Source organism: Cyprinodon tularosa, unplaced genomic scaffold (genome assembly GCF_016077235.1).
Source record: "Cyprinodon tularosa strain WSP-4 unplaced genomic scaffold, ASM1607723v1 ctg539, whole genome shotgun sequence".
NCBI classification, from domain to species: domain Eukaryota; kingdom Metazoa; phylum Chordata; class Actinopteri; order Cyprinodontiformes; family Cyprinodontidae; genus Cyprinodon; species Cyprinodon tularosa.
In genome coordinates, this window is record NW_024039273.1 from 855912 (window position 1) to 869197 (window position 13286).

The following is a 13286-nucleotide window of genomic DNA, read 5'->3' on the forward strand; positions in this document are numbered from 1 at the left end:
GCTCCTGAGCTCGCTCTGAGCCGTCTAGAGACCCCTGAGCCCGCTCTGAGCCGTCTGGAGACCCCTGAGTCCGCTCTGAGCCGTCTGGAGACCCCTGAGCCCGCTCTGAGCCGTCTGGAGACCCCTGAGCCCGCTCTGTGTCTTCCACCATCATCCTGGTGGGAGGAGTGGCGCCGGCGTAATGAGGAGTTGAATCGTCAATGGGAGATGGAGCGGCGTCGACAAGATGAGGAGTGGGATCGCAAATGGCAGGAAACTCTTAGCCGTCTAAGGACCCCTTGGCCCGGTTGGAGCCGTTGGGAGAACCCTGAGCCTAATCTGTTAAATCCAGAGACTCCTGAATCGGAACCACAAGCGATGACCTCCTCTGCTCCTGATGCGCAGCTGCAGTGGGCGGCTTCCGGTGTTCGTGATTCGGAACCGCAATCGGCGGCTTCCGGTGCTCCTGGGGTGGAGCCGCCATCGGCGGCCTCTTCTGTTCCTGATCCGGAGCCGCAATCGGCAGCCTCCTGTGTTCCTGTGGAGCCACAATCGGTGGTCTCCTCTGCTCCTGGGGTGGAGCCGCAATCGGCGGCCTCTTCTGTTCCTGATTCGGAGCCACAGTCGGTGGCTTCCGGTGCTCCTGATTCGGAGCCACAGTCGGTGGCTTCCGGTGTTCCTGATTCGGAACCGCAATCGGCGGCCTCTTCTGTTCCTGATTCGGAGCCACAGTCGGTGGCTTCCGGTGCTCCTGATTCGGAGCCACAGTCGGTGGCTTCCGGTGCTCCTGATTCGGAGCCACAGTCGGTGGCTTCCGGTGTTCCTGATTCGGAGCCACAGTCGGTGGCTTCCAGCGCTCCTGATTCGGAACCGCAGTCGGCGGCTTCCGGTCCTCCTGATTCGGAGCCACAGTCGGTGGCTTCCGGTGTACCTGATGCGGAGCCGCAATCAACGGCCTCCTCAGTTCCTGATCCAGAGCTACAGTGGGTGACCAACTCGAAGCCTGTTGCTGAGCCGCAGCAGCAGAGACGGCGTCTTCCTCGGTGCTTCCTGCTGAAGCAGAGACAGCGTCTTCCTCCAAGGCCCCTGCAGCTTCTGAGACTCCGGTCCCGCGGCCGGCCACCTGAAACTCTGCCCTGCTGCCGGTCCCACGGCCGGCCATCTGAGACTCTGTCCTGCTGCCGGCCCCGCGGCCGGCCACCTGAAACCCTGCCCTGCTGCCGGCCCCACGGCCGGTCATCTGAGACTCTGCCTTGTCCCCGGCCCCGCGGCCGGCCACCTGGAACCCTGCCTAGCTGCCGGCCCCACGGCAGGCCACCTGAGACTTTCCCTGTCCTCGCCCACCCTGGGTGGGTTGTTTTGAGTTCTGGACCCTGTTTTTGTTTCTGTGCCTGGCCCTCCTTTTCTGTTTTCCCCTCCGCTCGCCCTGGGTGGGTTGTTTTGTTTTCTGGTTTTTTGTTTTTGGGCGTCTGGTATCCGCCCTTGAGGGGGGGGTACTGTTGGGATCCAGGGGTTTGACCTCCAGAGGGCGATGTGGATCCTTCTCTGGGAGCTGCTGCTCAGCGCTCACACCTGATCCCCATCAGCTCTGCTGATTAACCTCTCCCTATATAAGCTGATTGATAGCTTCACTCTGAGCCGGATTGTTGTCCTTGCCATGGAAGCAAACCTGAGCCACCCTGCCTGCCTGAACCTGTTAATCTGTGCCTGTTGAACCCAGCCTGTCTGAACCTGCAAACCTGTGAGTTTGAGCCTGTAAACCTGTAACACTGCAAAAAATATAAATCTCAATAAGTTATTTTTTCTTAAAATAAGTGTGTTTTTCCTTGATTTGAGGAGATAAGTAAGACACTTTGCCAATGGAACAAGACAATTTCCTTTTAAAATAAGAAAAAAATATTTTATCGTCTTATTTCAAGTAAATATTATCTAACTATCTTATTTTAAGAGTGAAAATACTCATTCCATTGGCAAATCATCTTATTTACCTGCTCAAATTAAGGCTAAATATACTTAATTTAAGCCATTTTTTACTTATTTCTGGATTGTTTTTGCAGTGACCTAACCTGTTTGTCCTCTCTGCCTTCCAGGGTAGAACCCTGTGTGTCACCAATAAATATTGGACTTTAATCGTGCCTGTCTGTTCTGTGAGTTCTGCATCTTGGGCTAGCAAACCAACCACATCATGACAGTTTTTTAGTTTCCTTTGTCTTTCCACCTATTGTCAGGTCGTGGCGGATTATTCGATTGCAGAAGACATAAATCTGTTTTTTAATGAAAATCTTTACTCATTTTGGGGGTTAATCTTATAGCTGTTCCAGGCTTTTCAGCAAACACCTGGAGGCATCGGTCTGATCTGCTTCTGTCTCCTTGAACCCCAGTGGGCCTCAGCAGATGGCCGCTCACACTGAGCCTGGTTCTGCTGGAGGTTTCTTCCTGTTCAAAGGGAGTTTTTCCTCTCCACTGTCGCTACAAGCATGCTTAGTGTGAGGGATTGCTGAAGAGTCAATGAGTCGATGCAATCAACTGGTTTTCCTTAGATAGAAAACTTTGAATCAATTTGACTGGATGATCTGGTTCAAACTGTAAAAACCTTGAGATGACATGTGTTGTGAATTTGGCGCTATATAAATAAACTGAATTGAATTTCATTGAATCAGAACTGGAAGCAAACCAACAACATTATGTCCTTACCTGAACACAGGATTATTTACAGAATTACACATAGATTGCCATGACTTATAAATCCTCTTCCGCTGTTGTGATATTAAAGGATGGAATCAGTTTTAACTGTTTTATCTTTAGATACTGACATAATTAACTTGTTTTCTCGAGAAAACAACAATGAAAAAGTATCTGAGGGACACGACCGCTCTGGGCTTCCGTAGTTTTCGTAAATGGGCATGTTTATTGCAGGTTTTTTATTAATTTGCTCATAAATGTGTGTGTTTATTTTAGTAAAAATGTCACAGTGCCGGTGAAAATCCCAGTCATCCAGGTCATCTTTATTCCAAAAAATATAAAAACTATCCAATGGACTTTGTTTCCAAGTTTGAAGATGTTTCTTGAAGACGTGAATTGAAAAAACTTCCTGGATGGGAAGTGAAATGTCTTCAAATTTGGGGAAAAAAAAGCTTTTTGATTTTTTTTTGGAATAAAAATGCAACTTCAAACTAAAAAAGTTCAACTCGGTTTTTTTGTTTTGTTTTGTTTTTGTTTCTGAATGGCCGTAATACGCCGCCGTAGATGTAGTAACACCCACTGCATACAGGCTCCATCCCTACGGCGGGCGGGGGTCAGAGTCAGGGGGACGTACCGGCTGCACCAGGACGTTGTTTTTGCCATAAAGGAGGTGCGTTCTGGAGTTCTGATGGAGAGACTCCACATACTCTCTGGCAGACGCTGCAAACCGATCTTCTGATATGCTGCCGCTGGACTGCCTCTTACGGATCTGAAAACAGATCTTTAACATTTGGTTCAGAAAACAAACTTCCAGAAGACCTAAACCTGAGACATGTGATCTGAACTCACCCCCAAAGCAGGCCGGCGGCCGGACACATCCAGGCTGCGGTGGGCCCCGTGGATACGGTGGCGCTGAACCAGCTCATTGGCTGAGGGGTCTGACCAGAAATGATCGGACGTTTTCAGCTTTGTGTATTCCAGAGCACAGGGTCCCACTGAAAGCACAGAAAACACATCACAGAGATCTGTTTGCTCTAGATTTGTCTCTCCATTTAGGAGGTTTCTGCAGAATACCAGTCAGCCGGTCATTTTATGGCTCTGGAGGAGCAAACTTAGACTGAAGAAAGAATGAGGCTGTGTATCAAAATAAAAGATTAATTCCTGACAGGATTCAGTAATGAATAAATTGAATAAAATAAACATGGCGTGGTTTTAAAAAGAAACGCATGAATGTGTCTGTCTGAGATGCAGCAGGTTTGGATTCTTAGGAATGAGGTTGAAATCTGTGTAAAAACTCAAGCGACTCTTTGGGGCTCTTTGGGGCCCCCCCGAGGAAACAGGCGGCCAAAAAGAGTCTCTTACATTCAGGGGCAGATTTAAGAACTTTGAGGCCCCAGGCAAAGACGGGCAGGGGGCCAGTATTTCACTGACATACATCAGTAGCTACGTGGTTGGAGGAGAGACACACAGCAGCATTAAATTGCAGCTCCTTCGATGTATGTTTAAGTAAAAGTTAGGAGACCTCATATGGTGAGACATAGGAAGACAAGAGCGACCCCCCCATCCCCCCTGCCAAACAATAATGTTTTTATACTTTTCCTCTATGCAAACCTAAGAAATACTAGATAAATAATACTAATCCAAAACACAGTTTTCTTAATACTTCTTGAATTATTGTCAAATCTGTATTAATCCAAAGAGAGAAGATGAGCATAAACAGCGTAACTCATCAGGTTGAGTGTTGCTGACTGAGGCTCCACCGTTTCATCGTACAGCTCCGCCTCCCATCGCCGTTATTTAAGCTCATGTTTTAGTTTTGTTTTCTGTGAGGCTTATGTCCTCCCCTCCAGGTTTAGGAACAAGTTTAGGTGTTTAAACTGCAGTCACTCACCAAGCAGGGCTGCTAGGATGGGACCAAAGACCGGGTCGTGCATCAGAGCTTCCCTCTCATAGTATTTGCTGCAGAGATAAAGTGAAATAAAATAACAGCGTTAGTGAGCGTCTTGTGAACAGTGAAATCTACAGCAGCTTTAGGGTTTCTTCAGTGAAGTTGGTGAATAGGAAGCCCATCAGGCTGCTCTTTGCCAGGAGGTCACAACCTGCAGCAGTCATCTTCCAGTTGCTCTTTATTTCAGACGGAGCCACACAGAAGCTGACATTTAGTGTGGGCGTCTCATGTCAGATTAGATGAACTATCCTGCTGTGGTGTGAACATGGCGTCAGATTGACTGGAGTTTCCATCTTCTGAATGGCAGCATCAATGATGATGTATTCTTCCCTCCGTTAAATTAAAACTTTTCTTAGACATTTTATTAAAAAACACTTCTGTTGTTCTTCCAGAATAGAATTTAAAATCCTCCTTCTCACATATAAAAATGCAGAGATGGCAAAAGTACTCACTTTCCGTACTTGAGTAAAAGTACCGATACTTGTGTTAAAAAATACTCTGGTAAAAGTGGAAGTACTGATTAAACTTCTTTACTCAAGTTAAACTAACAAAGTGCAGGCTTGTAAATTTACTTAAAGTATAAAAGTAAAAGTAGAAACCACTTTTTTCATGCCGTTGCCTACATTTTAAATGGATGTCTGCCAATAGGACTAGATCTCCGTTGTGTTCATTTTCAATCATCTCGTCGTCCATGCTACTATGCTAACGCCACCGCCACCAAGCTGCAATGATTTGCCGCCAATGAATACCGCCGAATCTGTCGATTCATCTTGTAGCGGTGCGTCAAATGCAACGTAGATTCCCATCCAATTAGATTGAATTTGGTATTGATGACGTGAAAAATAATAACGGTAACTCCATTGAAATGATTCAAAACTAAAGTAACGAGCCAATTTAAAAAAATTTAAGGAGTAGAAAGTACAGATATTTGTGTAAAAATGTAAGGAGTAGAAGTAAAACGTCGCCATAAAAATAAGTAGTAAAGTAAAGTAAAAATATCAGAAAAATCTACTTGAGTACAGTAACGAAGTATTTGTACTTCGTTACTTCCCATCTCTGCTTAAATGGCCAAGCTCCATCTTATATCAGAGATCTGATTGTTCCTTATGTTCCTAACAGAGCACTTCGCTCTCAATCTGCAGGTTTACTAGTGGTTCCTAGAATTTCTAAAAGTAGAATGGGAGGCAGGTCTTTTAGTTCTCAGGCTCCTCTCCTGTGGAACCAACTACCAGTTTTAGTCCGTGAGGCAGACACCCTGTCTACTTTTAAGGCTAGGCTTAAAACTTTCCTTTTTGATAAAGCTTATAGTTAGAGTGGCTCAGGTTATCCTGATCTATCTCTATAGTTATGCTGCTATAGGCTTAGACTGCTGGAGGACATAGGGACCCCTTTTTCATCATTCTGCTTCATTCTATCTCTATTCTCCCACTCTGCAGAATCTGTTAGTTCAATCTCTAACGTTCTGCTCTCTCTGCTTTTTCTCATAGTAGCTTCATCTGGTCTGTTCCTGTTTGGCTGTGACTCCATCCTGGAGAGAAATATCAGCTGTGCTGCTGCCATCAACACCTTTGTTTCTAGATGTTGGAGCTTGGCCTGTTTTCCAGTGTAGTCCTGTTTCTCTGACTGTGACTAACTGGATGTGCTCTCTTCATCCTCTGACATGGGAGCTGGCTCGGAGCTCGTCTGCCTGGCTGTGTGTTTCCTGGACGGGGCCGCCTGTGGAGCTGGTTGACAGTTGCCTTTTGTATCTATGCTTCTCTTTCTATGTCTGCTTCTGTCTCCTTGAACCCCAGTGGGCCTCAGCAGATGGCCGCTCACACTGAGCCTGGTTCTGCTGGAGGTTTCTTCCTGTTCAAAGGGAGTTTTTCCTCTCCACTGTCGCTACAAGCATGCTTAGTGTTAGGGATTGCTGAAGAGTCAATGGGTCGATGCAATCACTGAATTGAATTGTTATCCTCACTCTGAGCAGGAGATGACACGCTCATTTTTCACCAAGGGCTAAACAGCTGAGTCACAGTAAGACGAGCAAAGCAATAAAAAGGAAATCATACCTGGAGTTGTCCACGATGTACTGGACTATCTTATCCAGAACTTTCTCAAAGAGAGCAGTTCGGACCCAGATGTGTTTGATAGCCTGGGCAGACAGCGGCTGGGGGGGGCGGCTGGTGGTGGAGGAGCCCTGTCTTCTCAGAGGTTCATGGCCGACGCTCTGGGCTCTCCTGCAGGGAGCAGAGGACACCTGTTCACACTCATTCATCCAAACACTCCTTTCTGATGGTCGGCCCCCTGGGGACTGGCTTCCAGGGGCCACCTGGCAGGTTACCAGTTCATCACAGACACCCAGGTCATTAATAGGACAACGTAGAGCGGTTATTTAACCTAATCTGTGTGTTTTTGCACTCTAAGGAAGCATGTGATGCCACGTCGACTGCCGAGCATTAACTTAGACTAACTTTGTCATTTTGTACAGAGTTTATACAAAGCGAACTTTCCTCAGTACAGCTCTGAAGACGTTCCCATTTCTTAAAGTGCAGCAGTGATCAAAAGTAAACATAAGACTGAGATATGATTTAAGGTTTTTCCAACATTCAGCGCTTTTTTTAATGGTTTATTCAACATTCAGCAGTCTAATGGCGGTGGGGAAGAAGCTGTTTTTGAAAGGCCACCTTTATGGATTCATGGAATAAATGCTCCTTTAGGCTTCTATAAAGGTTTTTATCACCTGAAATGTCAGAAAAAAGAAAAGGAAGAAATTTAAATTATTTCTGGGAAGAGATGAGGAATAAAAAAGACACTGATCATCTCACAGTAGACAACTTGATGGGATCTGATGTGCCTTCATTGGTGCAAAGTATTAATAACGCAGGCAGCTTTAAATGACAGACAGGCATGAATATCAGCTTTGAAAATTATCTTGTTTAACAACACTTGAATGAACAGGCTTATGGGCAAACCAAGTCATGTTGAGGTTTATAGGCTTCCTAACTATAACCATGATTTTTAGGCGCCTCTCTTTCAGACTGAAGTTGGGATGGTGTGATGCATGATGGGTGATAATGGAACAAATAAGCATAGCAGGAACAGAAAAAGTGGGAAAGCCACCAGATTCTGACAGGAGGGATTTTTATTTTACTGGAAAACGTGCAAGCTGGAGATAAAAATGAGTGCTCAATTTTACCAATACCAGTATCGGGCAGGGCCCCGATCCAGCAATAAAATGGTGGTATCGGTATCGTTGAGTACCAACAAAAAGCGCACTGATACCATTTTGAGAGCCAAATGTTTATTCTACTATTGTCACCCATTCCAGGTAGAAAATAAAAAGTTCTACTGGATTCACTTTGTTTTAGTCTTTTTCCTGCTTCTCAAAGGTAGGCAGCAGCTTGACGAAGCCATGATGGCAATTATTTTACATCCAAGTAGTCTGCAGTTCTTCATATATGCACTCACATCAATTTCAAACAGATGGTATCAGCCGATACTGCACAGCCAGGTATCGGGTCCAAAAAATGGTATCGGTACAACACTAGCTCAAACGGACAGTTTCTGAGTTTCTAAAAGGGTAATGGCAACATGGGGGGTGAGGTTGCTTGAGGACCCAAATGCAGAGATGAGAGAAGCAGAGATGACTTCTTTTTGGTTTAATGAAAAACTGAGGCAAACATCCAAAAAAGCAAAATACAAAGAACCAAAACACCAGAAAACATCAGGGAAAACTCACATGGGGAGTCAGAGACGAGGAAGAAACTAACAACAACAAGGAACCAGCAAGACTGAACATGAGGTGTATAAATGGGAGACTGAACAAAGACCAGGCTAATTGGCAGATTGGGAGCAGGTGAGGACAGAGGAGTCTAGAAGGGAGCAAGGGAAAAAAGAGACTGACACAAGAGGGCAGCAGAGGGCAAACTAAGAACTGAAAAATGGTCAAACATATAACTATAATGACACAAAATGGAAATGAAAACAATAAACTAGAAAGCTGAAAACTAAAAAAAAAGAAAACAGAACCAAAAATGTTCAGGGAGTTAAAATATATTAGACCAATAAGATATTGGTGTTTCCTACATAATTACTCCCAGAAAATCATTTTGACCACAATGTGAGCAGCTGTTGTATGTGGATAGAGCTTTAATAGCATTAGCTTCAGGCCGGGGACACTTTTGCAAACTAAAAATATGGATAAATAAATAATAAATAAATCTACTTTTGAAATGTTTCTCTTACTTTTATTTCCATTTAATTTGTATTGCGTTTAGTATAAGCACATTACCTAGCATGTTTTATCATACACTGTTGGTAACAACCAAACACAGGTATGTGTGCTTCATGGGGGGCTGAACTCCATGTCTGTCAGTGCCACCGAATGTCCCTGTCCACATGCATATGCTTTGTTTTGTGCAGCTTTAAAGTTAAAAGTCAGATTCACACAATTATTGCAAAAGGGAAAAGACATTTCAGAGCTCTGTCAGCCAAGGTGGAATGGTCTATTCAGAACGGAAGAGCCTCACTGTACAGGTCAAACCCCTAGGCTGTTTAATGTTCAAATTATACTGAATTTTATGATAATGAAAAAAAATTATTTTTTCCCACATTTTGTAAAGCCCACCTAGCGCCCCCTGGCAGCCCCCACTTTGTAGACCACTGCTACAGAGCAGTGTTTCCCATTGTGTTTCCCTCTCAGTCAAAAGTGGAACATACAATAACCGCATATAAATTAAAAACTATTTTGCTTAATCTTTCAATTTGAACATTTAATTCTTAGGAATTTTATTCCTAACATAAATATGTTGCCTGGAAATTAGTGATGAATAGAAATAAATACAAAATAAAATCAAAATGTAATCCTGTATTTATTAAACTGGAGCTGCTCTGGGAAACTCCCTTATAATCAAGTTTAAATTTGACGAATTGGGAACAAAAATTATAGAGTCAGTCTGGCAGTATTCTGTAAAGTAAAAGTAAAGTAAACTTTATTAGTTTTACTTTATTTTCATTATCGCTCAGTCTGAAAAACGAAGCCGTTCCGCTGCTTGGTTTGAATGTGTGTCAAAGCTGAAGATGAACTCAGACATTTAAGAAAAATTTACATTTTGTTTGATACAATCTTGTTTCATTTTTTTTATTTTAAATTTGGTCCTCAGAAAGCAAAACAGATTTCATTTTACTACCTAAGAAATAAATTACCTTCATGTACCCCTTGCAATGCATTCGCGGACCACTAGGGGTAAGCTAGCCCGGTTGGGAATCACTGCTGTAGAGAACAGAGGATTCTGTAAATGACGGCTGTGTGAAGAGACAGTGATTTTCTAATCCTGTATTAATTCTTAGATTCATTTTCACACAGTTGTTAGGTTGTTTAACACTAACCCAGCATCTGAAGATGGAAAGAGTAATGTTTAACTGCAGATCTATTAGACTATAGCCTTCAACATGAACGCCAAGAAGAACTGAGGTTCATGGCTCTGTTTGGAGAATTTGTTGACAGCTCAGCTTCTAATCGGCCACTTCACAAAGCAGCTGGCCTGTGAGCAGAAGGAAGAAAAACAGCCAAACAGTCAACCAGAGGCTGAAGCTGCTCTGGTTGCAGCTGATCATAAACAAGCTTTGTGGAATAGAATAATTTATAGAAATAGTTGAAAAATTGAGCTTTCAGTTCATAAAGTGGCATCTGGCTGTTTTTTTTTTAAAGGTTACTTTATTCTTTTATACTTTAAGTAGTTTTTGGAGCACATACTTTTTCACTTTTACTTGAGGTCAAGTTGATACTTCAACTTTTTGTGTTTTTAAACTGCAGGATCTATACTTCTACTGAAGTAACAAATGTGTGTACTTTTGACACCACTGCGTGCTTCCTACGTCACAGTCAGTGGCTCTCATTGGTCTGAGCGTTGGCCAATAGGGAGAGACATGGTTTGAAAAACAACGGATTGTTCTCATCAACGATCTTCTGATGTCTCATTCATCGGGGCCAGACACTGGTTACTGCCTGGACACCCTTCCAAAAATGTTCTGACTACGCCTCTGTGTAGTACTACAGTAAACATGTCAGCCTGTGGAAAAGCCTTGGTGCTGTGCTGCATTGAACGGTGATTCAAACGCCTCAGATGAGCTGAATATAAATGCACGCCAAACTTTTCAGATCTGACCAATAAAACGGATTACGTTGTCCCATAACGTCATCAAACTGATCTACTATATGCTGATCTATCACTGAAAATAAGCACAAAGATGAGGAGGAGGGAACATTTAGTCTATGACCATTAGGAGGCAGTGTGAGCCAGCATAGCCATCCATCACCTCTTTACTTCATCAGAAGTCATCAATAATTAACCTGTCTGTGTCCCTTTCCTGTCACACTCAATGTGTGGTGTCATCCAGACATCAGCGGCTGGGAGTTTGTCAGCAGATGACCTTTGTGTTTGGGAGATGAAGACTTTGATTATAGACGGAGTTTGATCAGCCCTGGAACAGGAACACATCCACCAACACGCACCGACTTCCACGAGCTAATGAGCTGCTGCAGTCACGATGTCAGACACTCTGTAAGTGTGCGTGCACATGCATGCATGTGGGTGTGCTCGTATGCCAGCAGGGTTTCAGCTAAGTCCCGATTCTTGCAGTCCCCTAACGCTGGAAGTGTGCTCAGCACTTCAGAGGCCGTCGAGGAGGAAGATGTGAGAGAGAAACGATGGATGCCTGCAGTGTGGGAGGAATCCATGGTGGGTGTTAAAGGCAGGAGGAACCGGAACGAGAGCATTTCCTCGTCCATACCTGAACATCTATCTATGGATCAGTTTGGTGAAAGAAGAGGAAGAACCTTGTATAACTTGTTAGCAATATTCAGCTGGGAGATGAGATTAAAAAGAATGAAACAACCAAACTTTCTGCCTGCTTCCTGTTATGCAGCAGGTAAGACAGAGCAGTCACTGTCCCTTGACTGGCTTTAGATTATAACCCAAGAAAAAACCCATCAAAAACATTTAAAGCCAAGCAAACAAACAAACAAACAAACAAAAAAAACAATTATTGCTAAATGTTATAGTTTCAACCTTTATTCCACTAAAAATAGTTATTTCTTAAAAAAAACAAGAAAACTGGAAAAAAAAAAAAAATGATTACAAAACAAAATCACATACTGCAAAACCAAATCCTAATTTTATTTTTTCGCAGTTTCTGCATACGGCGCCCCCACTGGCCACGGCAGTGTTGTGCACCTGCATGAAAAAAGCGTTGCAGTCTGCCGCCGGGACAAACAGGTCTTTTGTTTAGGAAATAATGTCTTCTGAGGAAGGAAATACGGCTTTGCAATTAAATGCATTTACAATATAATTGCAATTTAACAAAAAATTTTAAATTGTAAAGGCACTCCTTTTTAATTCCACTATATTTAACAAGAGTAAAGCCTTTCCCCCTGAAAAAACAGCGTTAACGTGTATTTTTCACACATGTGACGCCATTTTCAAATGCTTACAATTGGCATTGTGCTCCCCTTACATTAGCAAAAAAAGCTGAGTCTAACCCAGTGGCAGCTGGTCAATAGAGGGCGCTAGGGTGCCGCCCCCACCCACCCAATGAACTTGATTAAGGCATAAAAAAGCTAATAAAAATTAAATTATAAAATCTAAATATCTCAAAATATATTGATTTATATATTTTTAGATGATTTTTTAGATCATCCCAAATTGCAAAGCAGGAAAACCTCTTCCTTTTGTAACTTTGTATCGTCCTCCAGGTCCCTTCTCTGAACTTTTAGATGACTTTTCAAAATTCCTCTCTGATTTGGTGCTGAATCCTGAAAGGGTCATAATAGTGGGGGATTTTAACATCCATGCTGACATTGAAGGTTATAGCTTAATGCTATCTTAGACTCGACTGGCTTTGTTCAAAATGTGAGTAGTCACACACATTCTCATCTTCATATTTTGGACCTTGTGCTCACATACAGTACGGCATTGAGCGTAAAAATTAACAGCATTTCCTCACAACCCTGTCCTCTTTGACCACTTTTTAATAACATCTGCTTGTGTTTCTATGTCTGCTTCTGTCTCCTTGAACCCCAGTGGGCCTCAGCAGATGGCCGCTCACACTGAGCCTGGTTCACCTAGAGGTTTCTTCCTGTTCAAAGGGAGTTTTTCCTCTCCACTGTCGCTACAAGCATGCTTAGTGTGAGGGATTGCTGAAGAGTCAATGAGTCGATGCAATCAGCTGGTTTTCCTTAGAAAACTTTGAATAAATCTGACTGGATGATCTGGTGAACTGGAAAGTGCCTTGAGTGTGAATTGGCGCTGTAGAAATAAACTGAATTGAATTGAAGATACAGCTTTCTATCTAATAGAAATTAGCATGTGAAGGGAATATGGATGGAATCGAAAATCGGTTTCTGTTCAGAACCAGTTCCATGTGTTCCAATTTCGTGGCACCGTTTGCAGCTCGTTTAACGATTCTCTTGTCCTATCCATGCAGCACCAGAGCCTAGCGCTGGGCAGCACGACTTACGTCACGTTTTTATGCTAGTTACGCCTACCGCATTCAGTAAGGAAGTACGACAGGACCAGGCGTAAGTCTAGAAAAGCAAAACAAAAAAATGGCGTCCCATCTGGTCAAGCGATCGAAAGTTTGGCTTAATTTTAAGGGAGAGAAAGATGGCAACAAGGCGCTTTGAAATCAATGCAAA

At 43.4% G+C, this 13286-nt stretch overlaps 1 protein-coding gene across 3 annotated transcripts in view; it reads right to left on the minus strand.

The window, feature by feature from the left end:
* The window catches only part of sgsm2 (small G protein signaling modulator 2), a 149250-nt gene that overhangs the window by 55176 nt on the left and 80788 nt on the right, over nt 1-13286 (minus strand). For all 3 annotated transcript variants that reach the window (XM_038304626.1, XM_038304627.1, XM_038304628.1), the window contains exons 4-7: nt 6661-6828; nt 4553-4620; nt 3511-3656; nt 3296-3430 (exon numbers count right to left, since the gene is read on the minus strand). In XM_038304626.1, coding sequence (XP_038160554.1) covers nt 3296-3430; nt 3511-3656; nt 4553-4620; nt 6661-6828 — 517 coding nt within the window. The remainder of the gene's footprint in view (nt 1-3295; nt 3431-3510; nt 3657-4552; nt 4621-6660; nt 6829-13286) is intronic.